Source organism: Lissotriton vulgaris, chromosome 4_1, assembly GCF_964263255.1.
Source record: "Lissotriton vulgaris chromosome 4_1, aLisVul1.2, whole genome shotgun sequence".
In the NCBI taxonomy this organism is placed as follows: domain Eukaryota; kingdom Metazoa; phylum Chordata; class Amphibia; order Caudata; family Salamandridae; genus Lissotriton; species Lissotriton vulgaris.
Genome location: NC_141691.1, coordinates 1,905,859,078 through 1,905,880,987, shown reverse-complemented (window position 1 = coordinate 1,905,880,987; position 21,910 = coordinate 1,905,859,078). Strand labels below are relative to the sequence as shown.

Here is a 21,910-nt window from a genome sequence, read left to right as displayed (position 1 = left end):
GTGGATGATCAACTACCAACAATTAGTAATTACAAAATACAAAGACGTGATTTATAATATCAGGCAGAGTAAAATATGTTATCCTTTTGCATGCACCATGAGATTTATTCTTAAATGAGTATAATCAGAAAAACAAAAATGAAATACGGCAATTTAAGCGCACCTGTAATTTGTATGGGCCAGTGCATTTTACTCCAAAAATTGGTCAAGGTTTTACAAGGTTTTCACATACAGCATTTGTTTTGCCCTTTTTAAGCCCTGAAGGGCATTGAATGATTAGTCACTAGAGCAGATGTGCCAACAATCCATCACGTATCACTGAACATATTTATTCCAGAAAGAGACTGCTTAACAAAAAATAAAAAATAAAACTCTGCAAGTTCTGAACTTCACATCCATCTTGGTGATGCGATGTTCTTTCCCATTTTTCCCTGTATTAAATGAACATATTACCCTCTGGAACCGAAAGCTCTCGTCGACTTTGAGGGTTGGAGGTTAATTCTTTTCCACCAATTACCGAAGAGGATGAAGCATTTTTTCCTAAAGAATCATCTGGCAATAAAGAGGTGTCTAAACGACGTGAACGTCTTCTTCTATGGTTGCGACCCAAGGACCTAGAAAGATTCATTGGCTGTGGAGTACCTAAAAGAAAAGATCTTTCAATGTTTATACAAAAGGAATACACTAATGTATTGGTGCATTAAGATCTAGAGGTGATGTATATTGATTAAGCACTCAGCCTCTTCCTCAATAAGGTACGTAAATGATTTTACATATTAAAACACAGATTTGTCAATAGAAATAACTTTTATTCACAAGAGAACATTTAAAAAGGCAAGAAGAATGAAAATATAAAAACTGAAAGTTTTTCCTTTTTTTTTCTTCTCAGAACGTGAATGTGTTAACAAGTACATGAACTAACAGATTATGACACGAGTGAAGTAAATTGCCCAATTGGCAAATACATTTTAAATTCACTTGTCATTAGTAAGGGCTTCATGGATTTAGACATCTCGGTCCAGTCACAGTTTACGTATAGCTTCCCAAACATTTAGCTTTTACTTAACTACAAAGATTCTCAGCTACCCAAGTAAACAAAAACAAGAAAACAGATCAGAAACAGATTTTTTGTATATAATAGACCAACCTTAGTAAATTGATACAATGCATATTTGTGTTTATTTTATAATTGACCACCTGGTAACCTAAATATAACAAATTAGTGCTACTCTACAGCAAGAAGGATTGAATAAAATTACCATACAGCTCTGCAGAGATGCTCTTCTAAAAGTACTCCAAACAATTTAAGTGAAAACTTAAATGACTTGCTTTAGGCTTCTGTGGTTTAAATCATAGAAGCACATACGTACGGATGCTAATATAAATTAAGGATGATTATATAATGGATATCAAAGAAACTTCATGGGGGATAATTTCAGGTAACCGGAGTGTATAAATATGGAAATAACTGTTTCAGAGACATCCAGTTAGGATTCATGCCCTTTTCAAATATTCCACATCGGACAATTGCAGATAAGAGACCTTTTCAGCAAAATAAAAGGCGATGGGGTAATATTACAAGGCAACAACTCCTATTTAATGAAAATGGAAGATCAGTGTTTTTGGTTGATATGGTGTGACCAATTAAAGAAAGACCCGCTACAAAAAAAGTATGTTTTGAATATTCCAAATAAAAGACAAATAAAATGGCGATAAACTGCATTATCCTGTGTAGTTCTGTTGCTTGTTAAAACACTGACGCTCTTTCCCAAATTGGGCAAGTTCCACATAACAATTTGAAAAGATGGACATTTCAACAGAAAGAAGATTTGAAACTCCAATAGAAAGTATAGGTCAAATAACCAAATGGAGTCTCATGGTTTCCCTGCAATTGATGAAAAAAAAGTAGATAGCCATGGTTCTCACCCAAAAAAATCACAATGTTTACAAAATATGTTCTTGTAGTTTACTAAGGAATAAACAACCAGAAATAGAGAAAATGAATGAAGAACATACACACAAACAATTTTTTTTGTTCTCACTTACCAATTTTCTGACTGTTTTAGTTATACTGTTTTACAGAACAAAGTAAGTGAAAAAAAGCATTTTTATCATGGCTTCAAGTTTGAATCTATTTTAATATTCTTCATTTAAGCTATTTTAATTCTTTTAAAAGTCTAAAAGTATAACGTAGCACAGAAAGCATGCAACGGAAGGAGGGCCTTCCTGGTCACAAGGCATTTGCAGACGAAATGACCAGGTTTCAATAACCACACTGCAAGCAATTTGAGTGGACTGTTATAATAACATTGCAAGAAATCCGTTTCACATCCAAAAACATTATTAATTATCTCTTCTATAAAGGGTACGGCCTTTGCTGGTAGATTGCGTATGAATAAATACACTAACACCGTATTTACTGGGCGCAAACCGCAAAGAGCCAAGTAAACGGTTGCACAGAATTCTTGCACAAAGGATTCCATTTATACCATTATATATTCCTCAAAACTGAATAACAAGCTAAATGAAAGAGCCAAGCAATCTGCTGCACATAATTCTTGCATAAGGATTCCATTAATAAAATTATATTCCTTAAAATTAATAACAAGCTAAAAGAAAACCCAAAAATGTAATCTAAGCTGCAGAAAAGAGCAGGTAACTACCTTCGCTATACCAGGAACGATCTATCAATACATAAACTAGCTTTCTACCTTAACAGCTAGCATTGCCAACCTGTGGTCAGAGAATCACTTTGGATCACAACACAATAATTGAAAGCAACATTCCTTGTATTTGAGAGATGTCTTCAGAGAAAATGCGATTTGCCGTGCTAAATTTTAATCTCTTGGAAGTGTCATGGGAAATGTAATATAAATCTTTGAGAAGCAAAAAGTGACAACAAAAACTAGAATTGTTCTCCTCCCACTCATGCCAAAAAAACCTAAAGGTGAAGAGGTGTTAGCTGTGAGCAGGCGCATCAAATGACAAGTCACAGAGCACTTGACACTAGCCATGACAAAATTTAGATCTCATCAATTAGGTCCATTAAATGCAAGCACTTGTTCTCATGGATATTATGCGTGCAAAGTTTAGTGTGCTCATAATGAGCTTAAAACAATGTATCAGCACCATATCATGCATATCTAAATACCAAACTCACAGAAAGTTGGATAACAAAATCTCACAACAGTGCAGTATATAACCCCCACATACATACGTATAAAATAAGAAATACAGGTTCAATAAAATGCACTTTTAACCGAAGTGAAAACATGTTCCTGCATATTTAAGACTACAGCTAAACAACTAATTTTTGAAAAGTCTTTGCTCACTAGTTTCATTTATCACAGGAGGAGGAAGCGGAGGTACGCGTTGCAGATCCTGGTTCTGTGCAACTAGTGGCAAAGGAGGCATACAGGGCGGCTCTTTAGACCCTGGGGGATCTCTGGATTCATATTTGGCTTTTCTGCTGCGGACCTTCTTGGAAGATAGAGCTGTAGACAAAGGTGTTGTTTTCTGAGCACTGGCAGAACTGAGAGTAGCAGCTTCATTATTTTTCTGACTTTGAGAGTTAACCGAAAGCAACTGGAAAACAAACATAAGGCTTATTGTTAAACGTAGAATTCTAACCTGATTGCATCTAGAGTATATGTGAAGAACAGCCTAAGAAATTACAACTTATCAAAATATAAGGGCAATGTTAATTACGCAAAATAAATAAAAATATAAACATGAGTTACCTATAACAATAGTTCAAGACATATTACTGTTAACCTGACTAAGCTGCTGCTATTCCAGTCCTCTGAAACTCTTTTCAAAAACAATTTGGGTAACATTTCAGAGAGCAATCGAAACACTAAGGACTGCACTTTGCAGATGTCTGGGTATGGAAGCAACCATTATGGTATGCTAAAAATCAATACCAGTATTATAATCAGCCTATGAACAGTAATCTAGCTATAATGTTAAGGAGGAACCGGGTTACATAGGTTGCTATTTTTCATAGATTCACATGCTTAAATAAATCCCCAGTCAAAAAAAACCCCAAAAAACAACTATCTAATACTGGAGTCGATGCCCATGCACACTATTACCGAATGGAGGAGTCACCTACCACATAACTGGCAAGACTTCTTCGAAGAAAAACAACTTGGAAACATCCGGACCCAACACTAGATTGCAGGAGTATGCAAAGCATGTGATCTAGAGCTCGAATGCCTCGAACATCTACTTACCTGTCAACCGCCGCCTCTCCTCGATGCAAAACAGAAAACAGGAAGCACACAAGCTCCCAGAATCCCCTAAGCCAATCACGATACTCCTGTCACCAGCATGATAGCAGCGTCGTGACTGGTCTGAGCACTGTGGTTAGGCGCTCAGACAGGGACTGGGAGCCAATGCATGTTTTCCACCCAGGGTGTGCAATATAGCCGGGCGGAGAACATCCTAGGTGCACATGACGGTTTGGCAGGACCAAGACAGCAAGGTAAACCATCATGCGCAATTAGAAAGTGCCCACCACTCCTTCCCCCTGCTCTGTGGGCAGCCCAGCTCCGCCCAGCCCAGACCTAAACACAACCAGTTTGGAAAAATGAAATGAGGATAGCATGGTGTTATTTTATTTTTCCTGTGGGGCGATGCTCCTCCACCTTGGCAGAGAAGCCGCTGCTGATCTGCTCCATTGTTCGATTGTTTTTTTTTAAAAGCTGAAACTCTCACTCACCCCACTCTGAAGTGAAATCATAAACAGCTCCTTGGAAACCGGCATCATACCAAACTGCTTCAAAGTCAGCCAAGTAATAATAATAATAAAGAGATTTGCAGAGCGCCTGGTTACACCAACTGGTGTGTCCCCGCGCTATGGTGAAAGGTGACCGCACAGAGCTAGAAAGCAATGATTAGTAGTGACCTAACTCCACAGGAAAAAGGTGAGTTTTCAGGTCCTTCCTGAACTTGGTTTCCGCTGCCTCCAGCCTAAGACTCAATGGCAGTGTATTCCAGTTTTGAGGGGCCAGGCGACGAAACGATCTGCCACCCATCCTGGACTTCGAACTCTTAGGTACAGTCATCAGACGCGATCCACAGGATCTCAGCTGCCTAGTGGGCAGATAGTGAGAAACCAAGTCTGCCAGGTATGCCGGGCTCTTACCTTGGGAGATGTGATGGCACACACAGAGTGCCTTAAACATCACCCTCTCTCTAATAGGGAGCCAGTGAAGCGACACCAGAGCCTTCTTCGAAGACGCCTTTCTAGGTAGCATGAGAACCAACCTCGCCGCGGCATTCTGCACACATTGGAGCCTATTTAAACACGCCCCGTCTCACCCAGATACAGCAAATTGCCGTAATCCAGGTGGGAAGTTACCAAAGGCGTGCACCATAGTCTTCCTGGCCGGCACCGGCAGCAGGTCCAAGGTCTTACGGAGGCCTTTTAAGAACCCAAAGCAGGTACCTGCCACCTGTCTGGAGTGATATTCAAAAGAGAGCTTAGGATCAAGCCACATGCCCAGGTTCTTCACCTGATTACTCGGTACGGGGGTGGGACCCAAAGTCTGAGGCCACCACGCTGACGACCAAACTGATGGGGTGTGGCCTACGATCAGCACCTCGGTCTTGTTACCGTTCAGCTTCAAGCAATTGTCAGACATCCAGGACGCCAATTCCTGCAGGCATGCCGTGAAGTTGAGGGCTGCCGAGTCCAGATCCTGCGTAAGGGACATTACCAGTTGTGTGTCGTCGGCGTATGACACCGACCTGATCCAAACCGCTCGGCAATGTTAGCAAGGGGGCCACATAGAGATTAAAGAGGGTTGGACTCAAGGCCAAACCTTGCGGTACCCCTTGACGTAGCCTAATGCTCTTAGAGTAGTGGGAGCCCTGTCTCACCTGGAAGCTATGCTCTGCCACTAAGGAACCCAGCCACTTCAAGGCAAGACCTGAGGCACCACACGCCTCTAGACACTGTAGCAAGGTGTGGTGTGCCACAGTGTCAAAGGCAGCGCTAAGGTCGAACAGGATCAGGGCCACTGTCTGCCCAGCATCCACCCTCTGCCTGATTGTTTCAACGGCATATAGCAATGCTGTCTCGTGGAATGACCAGCCCGAAAGCCCGATTGAGAAGAATGAAGAAGATGGAATTTCTCCACATGCGTCGTCAGTTGGTTATTCACTACCTTCTCCGCCACTTTAGCAAAGTAGGGAAGAAGAGAAATAGGACGCAGATTATCGAGTCGTTCAGGGCTGATATGAGGTTTTTTGGGTAGAGGCAGGACCACTCCCTCTTTCCGGCAGTTAGTTACCACGCCAGTCCCAAAATAGATCTCCAAAAGGTGTCTAATATATGGTTCCAGGGAGGAGATACTCTCCTTGAGAACTTTAGGGGCCGCAGGATCCCTAGGAGAGCCTGACTTCACATTTGAACATATTTGAATGAGTGTCTCAGGAGGTGGGGCCAGGAGGTTGCTGATACCTTCCCCCTCCCATGCACCTCTCACACACACCCCGATGCCTCTGCCTTGCCTAGCTTCATCAGGGAATGAGGAGTAGATTTTGTCTACCTTATTAGAGAAAAAGTCAGCTATCCGATTGCAAGCCTCCACTGAGCCCAAGACAGAGGGAGTGTGATTATCCAGAGAGGAGATTTCCTTATAAATCTTGAACAGTTCTTTGGCCGCGTTCTCTGCTGCCCTAATTCTCTCTTGATAATAGCAAGCCTTCGTTTTCCTAATGAGCCCATGATATGTGTGCAGCCTAGCATGGTACTCTTTCCCCTCCTGTTTAGAGAAAGCCTTTCTCCAACTTCTCTCCAGCCGTTTCATTCTTTTTTGGCGAGGCAAAGTTAATCATTGAACTATTGAAAAAGCCAGGCCTCGTCAACACTGATCTGAACAACTTCAGACCTGTTTCCAACCTCCCCTTCCTATCCAAAATCCTTGAAAAGCGCGTTCTCCTACAACTGACTCAGCACATAGACAACAGCAACCTGCTAGATCACCACCAATCGGGCTTCAGAAAAGGCTGCAGCACTGAAACCGCGATCCTTAACATCGTGGATGACATCCACTAGTCTCTTGATACTGACAAATGCTGCCTACTCATCCTCCTGGACCTATTGGCAGCCTTTGACATGGTTGACCACAATCTACTCATCAAGGCTCTTCAAGACAGAGTAGGTGCGGACAAGGTGGTCCTACAATGGTTCTCCTCCTTCTTACACAACCGCTCCCAAAGGCTAAAAATCAAAACCTTTACTTCAGACCTACACCCAGTCAACAGAGGTGTCCCCCAAGGCTCAGTGCTCTCCCCTCAACTGTTCAACATATACATGGAACCCCTCACCACCCTTCTCAAAAAAGCCAACATCCCCTTTCACCTATGTGCAGATAACACCTAGACCTACTTGGAAACCTCTCCATTAACAACATTCTAAGACTCAACAACACTCTTAGAGAAGTTCAACAGTGGCTAGCAACAAACCACCTTAAACTCAATCAAGACAAAACCGAAATCCTCCACATCTCCAACAAAGAAGAAAACCCTCAAATCGTAGAGTGGTTGAAAGCAATTGATGCTCACCCTCGACCCAAAACTGAACATGACCAAACACATTAAGATCTCTGCGAAGAGTGCCTTCCTCAATTTAAAGCTTCTCAACAAAATTAAGCCCTTCATCCCAGCGAAGGACCTCATAAAGCCACCCAATCACTGGTGGTATCTAGACTGGACTACGGGAACGCAGTCCTCACTGGTACGGCTCAATCCCATCTAGCGCCACTCAAAACAACTCTTAATGCAGCTGCCAGAATGGTCACCGGAGTTAAAAAATATGACCACCTACCTCCCGCACTCAGAAAACTAACATGGCTCCCAGTCGAAATGCGTGCCAGCTTTAGAATTGCCTGCCTCACGCACAAAGCCCTGCACACAGGTAAACTGAAATACCTGGCCTCCAAACTCAATAAAGCCGCCAGACAAGAAACCTCAGGAGCTCCAACACCCTCTTACTCATTCCTATGAAAACACGCAAACAAAAAACCGTTGCACGATCCTTCGCTGGAAACGCACCCAAAATCTGGAACTCCATGCCAGCCAATATCAGGACTATCCCTTCCTTTATAAAATTCAAAAGACTCCTAAAAGACATCTACCTCAACCGTGACTTCCCGAACTGAGAATCGCTGCCGAAACGCACAAGCCTGCACTCTGCAGTCACCCGACAATGTTCCACCACAACCTACCTCTTCCTGCACTTTACAATCCCTTGACAATGTTCCGCCACTACCTACCTCATCCCCACTCACCTACCCCCTCCGCGTTCCCTCTTCCCGGAAGGAGGGTTAGCCCAAGACATTGTGCACTCATCAACGGTATTTCAGGGCCTCCCTACCTCAATGACGCACAGAAAACTGGGTCTTTCAAACTTTTACGTTTACCTTTGCCTTTTTATGTGATTTCTGCTTTAAATCTGTTGTAAAGTGCTCAGAACCCCTCGGGTCTGGCCAGCGATCTATAAAACTCCTTAATAAAATATAAAACAATTTTTTTCTGCCTGAAGGAGGGGAGGATGTAGATGGAGCATAGAGATACGGAAAAGATGACCATGATTAGGAAAGGGGTTGAGCTTGTAAATAAATGCTTCAGTAATCTCTGTCCCATCAGTGATTCTTTATTCACCTCACCTGGATGTAGATGCGGTAATGCTTTGTGAATGTGTGAACTGACGACCACGTGGCTGCCATGTATATATGCTGCTTAATGGGGTTAAGGTAGCTCCATTCTTTCTTGTTGAGTGTGCTCTTGGTTTACGTTCCATTTGTATACAGCCCTTTTGTGGCACATTTGGGTTGTCTGAGCGATCCACCTCACAACCATGTTTCTGGTAACTGGTATCCTTTTGCCCGCAACAATACAAATAATTCATTCCCTTTCCGGATTGGTTTTGTTCTCTCCAGGTAAAACATTATTGCTCTAGGTGTATCTTTTATACGTAATGTTCTTATGGCCTGTGACTTTGGTTCCTGAAAAAAACGAGGTATTTGGATTGCTTGATTTATGTGAAACTGTGATATGACCTTTGGTAGGAAGTAAGGGTTGGTTCTCATGACATCCCTGTCTTTGTATATTTGTAGGTACAGATCCTGGATGGTGTGTGCTTGGAGTTCACTTACACTGCAGAGAGATGTAATTGCAATTAGATATGCTGCCTTGAGTGTGACATTTTTTTTAGTGCGGTCAGGTGGAGTGTTTCAAAGGAGGATTTCATCAGTTGCGCAAGCACCAAGTTTAGCTTTCATATGGTAGTTGGTGTGCATTTTGGCGGGGCTATTCTCTTGGCACCTTCTAGGAATCACTTGACCAATGGTGTTGTGAAGAAGCTTTTTCCTATGAATCCACTTGTATAGGATGCTACAGCTGCCAAGTGTACTTTTAGTGACTCGTATGTTAATTTGTTGTCTAGCAGGTGTGTGCGGTATCGGATGACTGGTCTTTTGTGTCCAGTCTTGAAGGAGGCCCAATTTCTGGCAACTTCTGCATCTCACAGATTTAGCTGTGCAACATTTCCTAGTTGTTGGCCTTCTTGCTTCTTGGAGGGCTGCTACATAGCTCTCTCTGGGTTTCCCAAGTGCCTGAATTCTTTGTCCTCAGAAGAAAAGTCGCTAGACTTTGATTCTGGGTGGAGAACTCTTCCTCCTTGTACAGAAAGCAGACCGTGTGACGCTGGCATTCTCTGTAATGCTGTTGTGTGCCATTTTTATAGGTTCTGAGAACTAGGTTTGTCTTGCCCACCAGGGTGGGGGCAGTTGGGGTTGTTTATTATTGTTATCTGCGATTGTTTGAGCTTGTTTATCACTTATGGAAAAGGTGGGATCGGTGGAAAAGCGTTAGCAAATTTCCCTGACCAGTGCATTCTGAAGGGAGTTGGGGTGTGAGTGTCTGGAAGGGAATGGCTGGCATTTTGATTCCTCTGGTGTTGCTAACATGTCTATCGCTGGTGTCCCCAAATTATAATATTAGGATTGTGGAACTCTATTAATAACATAATTTGATCCTTTTCTTATGAATAGATCTTGTGTAGGGAGCAGGTGGGTACAGCCCTTTGATATAGGACTCTTTTGAAACCATTATCCTGAATGTTGTTCACGAAACTTTCAAAAAACAATTCCCAAGACATCCAATTTAACACAGAAAGAACGACAAGCCGTTACCCAAATTGGCAATAATTCTACCATCACTTGCAGTAAGGCAGACAAAGGAGGTGCATTGGTCATTTTAGACACAGATTTCTATCTGAAAAGTGTTGACGAGCATGTACATGACACTTCCATATACATGAAATTAAATGTAAACCCAACAGGAGAATTTTTGAAGATACTCATAACCATCTTAGATATGGCATTAACTATGGGCTCTATCACAGAAGTTGACAAACGATATCTCATTCAAGACCATCGAGTACTCCGTATATATACATGTAGAAAACAATACACAAAGGTCTACAGAAACCATGGTTCCGACCAATTGCTTCTATCAGAAATTCTATACATGAACCTGTAGGCAGTATTTGGATCGACATTAATAACCTATTGTACAAAGTATGTCTACCTATTTGAAAGATACCACAGAGTTTCTAAACAAAATAAAGTCTATTGAGTTTGATGATAATACTGTTCCCATTCTTTGTACCACAGATATACACTTCTTGTACACTTCTGTTCCTCACAATTAAGGTATACGTGCAGTAAAATCTTTTTTGTTGATTGACCAGATGAATGAGGACCTTACAAAATGTCTGCTTCATATATTGCATTTTACACTTTACCACAGCCACTTCACATGGAATAAAGAGTTTTATTTACCAGGAAGTATGTTGAGTAGTTTCCCTGGTTGGTCTCATTCGAGGGTACCTTTTCTACAGCCTGCTTCTGTCCCAGTTTTGGTGGGTACTTTACTAGTCACAGGTCTCCTGGGGTGCCTGCAGGATGCAAGGAAGCCCCTCCGCTGCTACAAGTGAGTTCCTGGTCTTAGGTGAAGTGCTGGAAGGGCTCCTAGGCTTTGGAGAGACAGCAGCTTCAGAACAAGTCGTTTTGGCTCAATTGTCAAAGTCACCAGACAGGCCAGCAGTGTTGGCACCAAGTCAGCTGCCGGTCTTCAGGTCTTGCTTCTTGTGACTCTTCACGTCAGTCTTCTTTCACTTTGGCAGGGTCCGCTTTCCTATGCCAGGGGCTCCCCTAAATACTGGATTTAGGGGCGTTAGGGAAGAGTAGGTAGTAGCCAATGGGCTACTGACCCCTGGGGACACTATGCCCCTTTTATGACCACTTCATATGGGAAGTGGGCATAACACAGTCCAAGAATTCCTAAGTTTGCCATCACAAAGATGTCAGACTCTGAAATTTCGTCTTCACTTCAGGTAGCCCACCTTAGGGCTGGAACTTGCCTGAAGATAAACACGCCTCTCTGACTACTAATTTTCCACCTTGTCCAGGCACCAAATGGGCCCCGGTCGGAGGGATTAGGGCAATACTCTCTTGTGAGGGAACCCAGATTCACATACCAAAGCTGAAGGGATCTTTGAAGCTCCATGCCATGCAATGCTATTTCACAGATCATTCTGTGGGAGGGGATGTAAACACCCTCTGCCCAAGCAGGCTTCGTTCGTGACATCCTGAGAGCAAAGGCCCTCTCCCCTGGGGTTGAGAAACTAGTTTGTGGTGGCAATTTGGCTAAGACCAGTCCACTAGCAGACTATTAGTCAGTAGTTTTAGCAGGCAGCTCTGTGGCGCCTTCTGGGTGCCTGGATTAATAAACCCACCAGGAATCAGTGTGGGCTTTTTAATACAAGATGTTTGATACGAGCACATGCTCCAAAGAACAATACCTCGAATGCTGATGCTCCCTGGTCTCATCAACCAACAGATGTGGAGAAGTCGAAGAGTGCTTCGATTTACTTTTCTTTTACTCTTACCAGAGTGTACAGAAGACTTTGAACAGGATGAAGAGGACTTCAGGGTCCGTGAAAGATCCCTCAACCAGGACCTTGATTTCTGCGAAGTCGTAACCGGCCACTGGCAGTTTCATGGACTGCTTCTTCAAAGCTTTCAGGGCCCAGTCCTTGCAATTGGGGCACAACTGCAGGAACCATAGACAGATGAGCTGCGGGTCCACCACTGACATGAGCCGGTGACAGGTGCCAAAGTACTTAAAACCAGTCTTATGCAATGGCATCTCGATCCATCAGGAGTTAATTCCTCAAAAACAGTTGAGCATTGGCAGTTACTGGCTTGTGCTTTGGGAGAGTAAAAATGTCAAGTAGGAAGCACGTGTGATTTTTCTTCCTCCAATTGCACCAAATTATTCCATCTGCCTCTTAACTCGAGGTTATACATGGATAGATCATCCAGACACGAAGGCGCTGACTGATATGTATCTATTCCCTCCTCTAGGGAATCTGCTTCAAGGTCCTGCCATTGTTCTTTGATGCGTTTGGACTCCTCAGCGACATGGAATAGGCCTTGGAAATGTAGCCCTCCTCTTCAAAGACGACCTTATTTTCTTCATCATCTTGTGGTTCTAGGGTCAGCGGATACCCTAAGTCTTGCAAGCCTTTCTCCTCCTGAACGTTTTACATCAAAGGCCTTTTTTTCTAGGGAATTTTTGGAGGGTGGCATCAAACTCCTTCTTTTGAAGACTGGCTACAATTTTGGCTCTCTTTACGCTCGATCTCGGGCATGCATTCTACGACGTTGAGTGCAGGTGCTAGTTTTTTTTTCAGCACTAAAGTCTCAGTTACCAGTGTTTTGGCTGGCATTTTTAATTTTTTTTGCTTGTTTCTACTTTGGTCCTTCTTCAAACATGACCTCCTGCGGTGTGAGACCAGGGTGGGGGAGGGGGGGGGGGGGGTGGAGGGGATGGGGAAGCTCTTTGGACCTTAATTTGCCACCGGTCTGCAATATTTTCAGCACAGAGACAGTCTTTCGGGCTTTTGAGTCAGATGATCTCGACGTGTCTGCCCAACTATGTTTCAGCCTAACCTGCATGTGTTTTCTCCACGCTCAACGTCAATTACCTTTTTTTTTTTTTACTTACAAGCCTTCCCCATCGGCTTCTTCGGTGATGTTGTCCTCCTCCTCGCTTATCAGCCAGAGTCTCTTAACAAGGGAGTATCCTTCTGTTGCATGGAGCAGCGGGCCTCCCTCTGATCCTCCATTCTCTCAGTGTTTTAGGCTTGAACTGCGTACAAGCATCCCAGCCCACAGATTGTCGGAAAACAGAGATTACACACCCATTGGCTATCTCTCTGTGAGTTTCCCATCTCCTTCAGAACAGGAGTGTTAATAACTCCAGATGACTGATGTGGAGGTCCTACTGATCAGGGCTTGCAGAATTGGGTCCAGGCTATGCCATCCCTACAAACAGTTGCAGGCTTTCTACCACTGCTGAGAGTAAGGAGAACCGCTCCAGATTAACACTAGATCCTTCCTCTGACCCTCCCCTTGTAACCCCATTGTGACCATTGTCGACTTTGTCGGAGCAGTCTGCAAAGCTGGACTTGGAGACTCGTTTTACTCTTGTCTACCCCAGAGTGGCACAACCAGTGCTGCAATCCTTGGGGGGGGGGGGGGGGGGGGGGGGGGGGGGAACTCTCTAACTTACAGGCCCTGAGTAACATATGCTAGGAACTTGCAGGCAAGTAGATCCTTCTGAGGTGCGAGATACAACTACACTTTGTAAACACAGGGAGAGCTGTGGTTACTCCAAAAGACAGCACTTTGGCCTGATAATACTGACCTCTTACCACAAACTGAAAAACCTTCAATTTGCAGGGTGGACGGGTATGTAAAAGTAGGCATCTTTCAAGTAGAGGGAAGTCATGAGGTTGCCTTGCTTCACCCTTGAGTATCACCATGTGGAAGTGCTCTCATAGAATGTACTTGTTGAGGGGCTGGAGGTCGAGGATGGTACTCAGGCACCAATCCTCTTTGGGGATCAGAAAGTATAAGGAGTACATCCCATTACCGTGATCTTGTGGAGAGGAGTTATTTTGCCCCTTTGCCGATTAGTGCATGTGGCTTCTCTTCGAGCGCACGTTATAGTCCCGGGGGAAAGATTGTATGCAGGGGATTGGGGGGATGCTTGGTGAGGTTTGCATCTGTTCCTTCTGCTCTAATGTCTAGAACCCTCTGGTCCAAGGTGATATCTGCCCAGCAGGGTAGAAACTCAAGCAACCTTCTCCCCCACTAGTGTTAGATGGTCAGGAAGGAAGGGTAAGGGAGTCACAGTTTGGCAGGTGCCGCCCCTTTAGGGACTGCGCCTTTATCCCTGCCTCAGCAGTTGTTGTCCTAGTATCCTGCCCTGTAGTAACGGCTTGAGGGTGTTCATTGCTGCTGCAGCCTGGAGGAAGTTGAGGACGTTTGGGTTGGAGGGAAGGGGCGGTAGTTTACACTCCCCATAGTATTGGGTGCGGGTGAAGGAGACTTGGCTGGCTGTGTCCTTAATTTTCTCAAATATCTCATTGAGTTCTGAAGAGGTGCACACCATTGAAATGCAAGTTGAGGAGATGTTGCACATCCAGTTGGACACTAGACACGAGCAGGTAGGCATGCCTAGGAAGGACGACACTTTCGCCGATGCTTCGTGCAGCGACATCTGATGCGTTCTAAGTCCATCTGATGTTGGTGTTCGAAAAGATTTTCCCTTCTGCCACCAACTCCTGATATTGATCCTGTCATACCAAGAGAGCAGTCCAAATGAACTGCGTGGCAGCTAAACGTTTTTGCTCTCTTTCGGTCAGGAGGGAGCGTATCTCCTGTGCCCTGGGAATTAGCAGGCTTACGTGCTGCATGTACAACCTGTGAGTCTGTGGCAGTTGGCCACTGATGTACGGGTGGGATCAGAAGGGCATGCTTTATAATATTTATCCACCCTCAGCGTGGTGACTCGCGCCTCCACTGGCTCCTTGAAGTTATTGTGAGTGGTTCTAAGCATGACCTTAAGCATAAGCAGATATTGCATCGACCTATATGTCGCAGAGAGGGTCTCCATAAGAAATTCCTCCTTTTCAGGCTGCTTGTGCATCTCCACCTAGTGGAAGTTGGCTGCACAGTGGAGAACTTCGTGGTATGAGGTGATGCCATCTGTGGGTGAAGGTTGGGCTGGATGAGAAGGGTTGTAGGGAGACCTTGGACATTCCTTCCACCCCCCTTCAACCCCAGAAGAAAAGAACAATGAGGGGAGTGGTACAGGAGGCAGAGTAGGAGTAGGCTGAGGAGGCAGTGGAGGGGTGCACCAATGTTTCGTGGGCAGCATATTTAAGGACTTTTTCAAAGTCAATTGCCTCTTGGAAGGAGCACAGTTGTTATGTTTGTCTGGAGGCTTAGCTAGTATGCAACCAATGTCAAGTTGGGTGTGGATACGCCACTGCCTGGTGTCGAGCTACTCGTGGAGGCGCAGGAGGATCAGCTCGTCAAAGTCCTCAGAAGCGGCAGAGAAGGAAGTCATGTTGAGGAGCAGTCTCTGGGGGCACAATACTGACTGCAACAATTTTTTTGGGACATTGCATTGGTGGTGGCACATCTTCCTCCATGCCAAAACAGGCAGCTAACGACAGATCCTCTATTTCGGAGCCTTGGTCGCCCTTGGTCCCTGAATAGGTTGCAGTGTCATCCTGCTGAGGGAGCGCCATCGAAGCGGAGGCAATGCGACAGGCTCAGCGCCATCAATGGTTCATTTGTAGCAATAGGTGAGATACACTGGGCAGGAGTCCTGGTGGTCAAGGACAAGCATAGTTTACAGACTCAATGAAGGTCTGTTCTTGGATATTTCAAGTGACCTTAAGGAAAAACCGAAATGGAGTCCTTTTCATCACTAGGACATTGTTGTGCATCGAGGAAGGTGATGAAGGCCTGAAAAATTATCTAAACTGCTGAACCGAGTCAAAGGGAGTTTGCGATAGGAAAAACCAAACAAAGAGTTGTAATCTCTTCCAAGGAGGAACGGATCGGAGCTTGCGTGGCTAGAACACCAAATGGGCTCGAACAAGAGCTCAAAGGGTTTTGTCTGAACCAGACAGTAGAGAAAAAAAAACAATCTAACAACAGTGGTTATGCACTTTACCAATAATAGGTGGAGTCACTGTACCTTGTGACTCAAAAAAACTTCTTCGAAGAAACACACCTTGCACATGTCCAAGCCCAACACGAGATGGCAGGAGTATCTACAGCTACACATGGCACAGTTTCAAGAAATAACACATCCGGCATAATGCAGAGACCTACACTTGCTACATGTGAGTCGTGAATATATTTTATTTATTTTATCATTGATCTGTCTTCTATGTAGTGTCCTCTTTGAAACTATTTGTACTCTCACTGCATTCTTCCTGATGTGCTTTCAACTTTGAGAACCAGCTATATTTATGAAATGTTTTTCATATTTGCTCTTTTATAGCCAGTGTTTTGCCACAAAGTTTGTGACTGACTGAGTTGTGAATATCTCAATAGTGTGCATAGTTACCAATCCTGATCCAAAAGGAATATGCTACTTACCAGTATGCATCTGTTCTTGGCATGTAGGGCTGCTGACATTCATATCTTGTGCATAGATCGCCGCCTAGTGTTGGGTCCGAAGGATTGCACTTGTTGCCTTGGAAGAGTCTTCGAAGTATCACGAGATAGGTGACTCCTTCCCTGGACTACAGTGCGCATGGGCATCTTCTCCATCCTCAGATTGTTTTTCGCCATTGTGGCAAAGATGGAGATAGTAAAGTAAGAGATGGCCATGCCAGAGATAATGCTACAGCTGCTACAGACACCGGGGAGGAGGGCGGGCGATATTAATGTCAGCAGCCCTACAGGCCAAGAACAGATGCATACTGGCAAGTAGCATATTCCGTTCGAGGAATGTGGGCTGCTGAATTCATATCTTGATTCAGAAAAGGGGGTGGTGATGAACAGAGTGCCTGAATTAAGCAGACCACTCTTACCCAGTCCAAAGATCAGGGCTTGATCCATCACCGTTTTTCAGCTCACTGCACCATCCCAGCTCAGAACCTGGCTATATGCAAATTAGTCTGTCCCTGGCCCAGTGCATCATGGGAACAGGGCAGACCAAACTACCAAGCCAATTCTTATACGGGGAAGGAAACAAGCTACCGGGGACCGGTTTCTGGCATTTCAGCCGTCTTCGGCCCGGCTTGCTTGAATCCTGATGGTGCAATGAGCAAGGGACTCACATCTGAGTATACCCTTCCACGCTTATGGTGGACAAAAACGATTCAGAAAAGGGGGTGGTGATGAACAGAGTGTCTGAATTAAGCAGACCACTCTTACCCAGTCCAAAGATCAGGGCTTGATCCATCACCGTTTTTTAGCTCACTGCACCATCCCAGCTCAGAACCTGGCTATATGCAAATTAGTCTGTCCCTGGCCCAGTGCATCATGGGAACAGGGCAGACCAAACTACCAAGCCAATTCTTATACTGGGAAGGAAACAAGCTACCGGGGACCGGTTTCTGGCATTTCAGCCGTCTTCGGCCCGGCTTGCTTGAATCCTGATGGTGCAATGAGCAAGGGACTCACATCTGAGTATACCCTTCCACGCTTATGGTGGACAAAAACGATTCAGAAAAGGGGGTGGTGATGAACAGAGTGTCTGAATTAAGCAGACCACTCTTACCCAGTCCAAAGATCAGGGCTTGATCCATCACCGTTTTTTAGCTCACTGCACCATCCCAGCTCAGAACCTGGCTATATGCAAATTAGTCTGTCCCTGGCCCAGTGCATCATGGGAACAGGGCAGACCAAACTACCAAGCCAATTCTTATACTGGGAAGGAAACAAGCTACCGGGGACCGGTTTCTGGCATTTCAGCCGTCTTCGGCCCGGCTTGCTTGAATCCTGATGGTGCAATGAGCAAGGGACTCACATCTGAGTATACCCTTCCACGCTTATGGTGGACAAAAACGATTCAGAAAAGGGGGTGGTGATGAACAGAGTGTCTGAATTAAGCAGACCACTCTTACCCAGTCCAAAGATCAGGGCTTGATCCATCACCGTTTTTTAGCTCACTGCACCATCCCAGCTCAGAACCTGGCTATATGCAAATTAGTCTGTCCCTGGCCCAGTGCATCATGGGAACAGGGCAGACCAAACTACCAAGCCAATTCTTCACCAGAAAGGAGACAAGCTACCGGGGACCGGTTTCTGGCATTTCAGCATTCAGCATTCCATCTCAGGTTCTGAGCTGGGATGGTGCAGTGAGATAAATAACGGTGATGGATCAAGCCCTGATCTTTGGACTGGGTAAGAGTGGTCTGCTTAATTCAGACACTCTGTTCATCACCACCCCCTTTTCTGAATCGTTTTTGGCCACTATAGGTGTGGCAGGGTATACTCAGACATGAGTCCCTTTCTCACTGCACCATCAGGATTCAAGCAAGCCGGGCCGAAGACGGCTGAAATGCCAGAAACCGGTCCCCGGTAGCTTGTCTCCTTTCTGGTGAAGAATTGGCTTGGTAGTTTAGTCTGCCCTGTTCCCATGATGCACTGGGCCAGGGACAGACTGATTTGCATATAGCCAGGTTCTGAGCTGGGATGGTGCAGTGAGATAAATAACGGTGATGGATCAAGCCCTGATCTTTGGACTAGGTAAGAGTGGTCTGCTTAATTCAGACACTCTGTTCATCACCACCCCCTTTTCTGAATCGAATTCATATCTTGTGCATAGACTGTATAGCAGTATCTCCTCTAGCGGTGGCTACCTGTGCCAGCTGCAGCAGTTTGAAAAAGAGTTTTGAGGACAGCCTGGCCTACAGCAGCTTGCTGTTTTGTTTGCACATCTACACAGTAGTGTTTTGTGAAAGTGTGTATGGTGGTCCATGTGGCTGCCTTACAGATATCTTCAAGAGGAATATTTCCTAGGAAAGCCATGGATGCCCCCATTTTCCTTGTGGAGTGTGCTCTTGGGGGGACGGTTAAAGTGCGTTTTGCCTTTTGATAGCATATTTGAATGCATTTAACTATCCATCTGGCTATTCCTGATTTTGAAATTGGATTCCCTTTGTGTTGTGGTGCAAAGGCAACAAACAGTGGTTTTGTTTTCCTAAAGGATTAAGTTCTGTCTACATAATAAAGGAGAGGTCTCTTTACGTCTAGTGTGTTCAGGGCTCTCTCAGCTACTGACTGTGGATTTTGAAAGAACACTGGCAGTTCTATTGATAGGTTGATATGGAAATTGGATACAACCTTAGGCATGAATTTAGTGTTTGTTTTAAGAACCACCCTGTTGGCATGTACCTGCATGAAAGGTGCTTGAATTGTCAGCGCTTGTAATTCGCTCACTCTTCTGAGTGAGGTGATGGCCACCAAGAATGCAACTTTCCACGTTAAGAATTGTAGTTCGCATGAATGTAAAGGTTCCAAAGGAGGGCCCATGAGTCTGGTAAGGAGTAGTTTCTGTCCTGTAACTCCAGTTCTGTAGTAGGGGTATCTCTGTTATAGTCATAATCTAGTGAATAGTCCCGCCCATGTGCGTGGACCCCGGCAATCAAAAATAATCTCTTAAGTTGTCAAAATCATGCAGAAACTGCAAAGACACTTAAGAGAGAATTTAAAGACAAATAATGCAGCCTATATCCACAGGCTACACTGTCCAGTACTTCAACTAGAAATTCCACCAAAAATCACCACACACAGCCCAGCCTGCCAGTTTCTACCATAGAGAAACCTGCCTCCCCCAGTCCCAGACTCAGGAATGATAGAGAGGAAGGTAGGGACAGACAAGCCCCATAGGCTGCCATTATGTGGCTTAAATAGGATACTGTGCCTTTAAGAGAACTTTCCAGACTTCTCCCAGTATCCCAGAATGCATAGCAGGTCCAACTTACTTTCAGTTCTTTTTGAAGGCGTACAAAACGCCAGACCTGCCGCATTGTTCACATGAAGAATTCTCCACCAGGGAGGAGGGAGGGCGCTTATGACTATAACAGAGATACCCCTACTACAGAACTGGAGTTACAGGACAGAAACTACTCCTTCTGTAGTAGGGGATCTCTGTGTATAGTCATAATCTAGTGAATAGAATGGCAAGCCCATCCCCACAACTAAGCGGTGGTGGAGAATAAGTACATAATGCCACTATTGTGCGAACAAATTCCGCAGCGAAGCCTGTCCAACCTGAGCGTCTGCCCTGGCGTCAGTGTCCAGGCAGTAATGTTTAGCAAAGGTATGAACCGACTTCCAAGTGGCTGCCTTGCAGATTTCAGCAATCGGCACGTTACGGAGCAGAGCCGTCGTGGCAGCTTTGCCCCTGGTGGAATGAGCCTTAGGCTTACCTCCTAAGGTCTTATTAGCTTTCTGATAACACAATTGTATGCAGGACACAATCCACCTAGAGATGGACTGCTTAGAGGTCGCAAGACCTGTCCTGACCGATCCATAATTGATAAACAACTGGTCAGACCTACGGATATCTTTGGTTTTATCCAGATAAAATTTCAACACCCTCCTAACATCCAGAGAATGGAGAGACCTCTCCGCTGGGGATGAAGGGTTCTGAAAGAACGTAGGTAAAGTTATAGTCTGGTTGACATGAAAGTCAGAAATAACCTTGGGAAGAAACTTAGGGTGAGTACGCATAACAACCTTAGCAGCATGAAATACAGTATAAGGTTCATTACAACACAACGCCTGAATTTCACTCACCCTGCGGGCCGATGTAATGGCCACGAGGAACGCCGCCTTCCAGGACAGGTGCTGCAACGAAGCCTTATGAATAGGTTCAAAAGGTTCCTTCATCAATCTGGACAGCACCACATTCAATTCCCATGAAGGCGAGGGAAGCCTGACAGGAGGGAATACCTTCTTCAATCCTTCCAGAAAATCTTTGATCACGGGGATCTGGAAAAAGGAAGTCTGTGAAGGGCATTTCCTGTAGGCAGTCAATGCAGCCAGATGAACCTTAATGGAATGCACATTAAGGCCAGACTGCGCCAAATGTAAAAGGTAAGGAAGGATGACATCTTCCTTACAGGTCGTAGGATCATGGTTCTTAGACTGGCACCAGATACAAAACCTCTTCCACTTGTAAGCGTATGAAGTCCGAGTGGAAGGTCTCTTGGACTCCTTCAGTATGTCCATGCAATCGTCGGGCAGATTCAGATGGCCATATTGCACTATCTCAGGAGCCATGCCGCCAAACTCAAAGACGAGAGGTTGGGGTGTAACATCCGTCCCCCGAACTTCGTGAGAAGGTCCGGCCTGCACGGCAACCGGATGTGAGGAAGGAGAGACCGGTGAAGTAGGTCCGTGAACCACCGCTGCCTGGGCCACTCCGGGGCGATGAGGACCATCCGAGCCCTGGACCGGGCTAGCTTGATGAGCACCGCCGGAATCAGGGGAATGGGAGGAAAGGCGTACAGAAAGCTGTTCGTCCAGTCGATCCATAACGCATTCCCCAGCGTCCCTTGCTGGAAGTACCTGGAGGCGAAGTCTCTGCACTTGCTGTTTTCGGCGGTGGCGAACAAATCTACGTCTGGAGTTCCCCACCTTGCGAAGACTTCTCCTAGTACTTCGTCGTTTATGACCCATTCGTGGTTTTCCTGAAGCAGTCTGCTCAGTGCGTCTGCCTGAACATTCTGCACACCTGGTAGATGGGTGGCCGTTATCGTCAGTCCTCTGGCTAGGAGCCAGTGCCAGATCGCTTGCGCTTCCTGCGATAGAGTGCGCGATCTCGAGCCCCCCTGCTTGTTGAGGTAATACATCGTGGTGGTATTGTCCGTCTGTACAAGCAGAGAGTTGGTCTGGAAGGACGGAAGAAAGGCCTTCAGCGCCAAGTGAACAGCCCTGAGTTCCAGGAAATTGATGTGATACGTGGCCTCCATCGGTGACCACGTGCCTTGAATCTGTAGAGTCCC

At 45.2% G+C, this 21,910-nt stretch overlaps 1 protein-coding gene across 7 annotated transcripts in view; it reads right to left on the bottom strand.

Annotated features, from left to right (window-relative positions):
* The window catches only part of PHF20L1 (PHD finger protein 20 like 1), a 648,585-nt gene that overhangs the window by 405,480 nt on the left and 221,195 nt on the right, over positions 1 to 21,910 (bottom strand). For all 7 annotated transcript variants that reach the window (XM_086966240.1, XM_086966239.1, XM_086966235.1 and 4 more), the window contains 2 exons: positions 3,333 to 3,585; positions 454 to 642 (listed from right to left, as the gene is read on the bottom strand). In XM_086966240.1, coding sequence (XP_086822366.1) covers positions 454 to 642; positions 3,333 to 3,585 — 442 coding nt within the window. The remainder of the gene's footprint in view (positions 1 to 453; positions 643 to 3,332; positions 3,586 to 21,910) is intronic.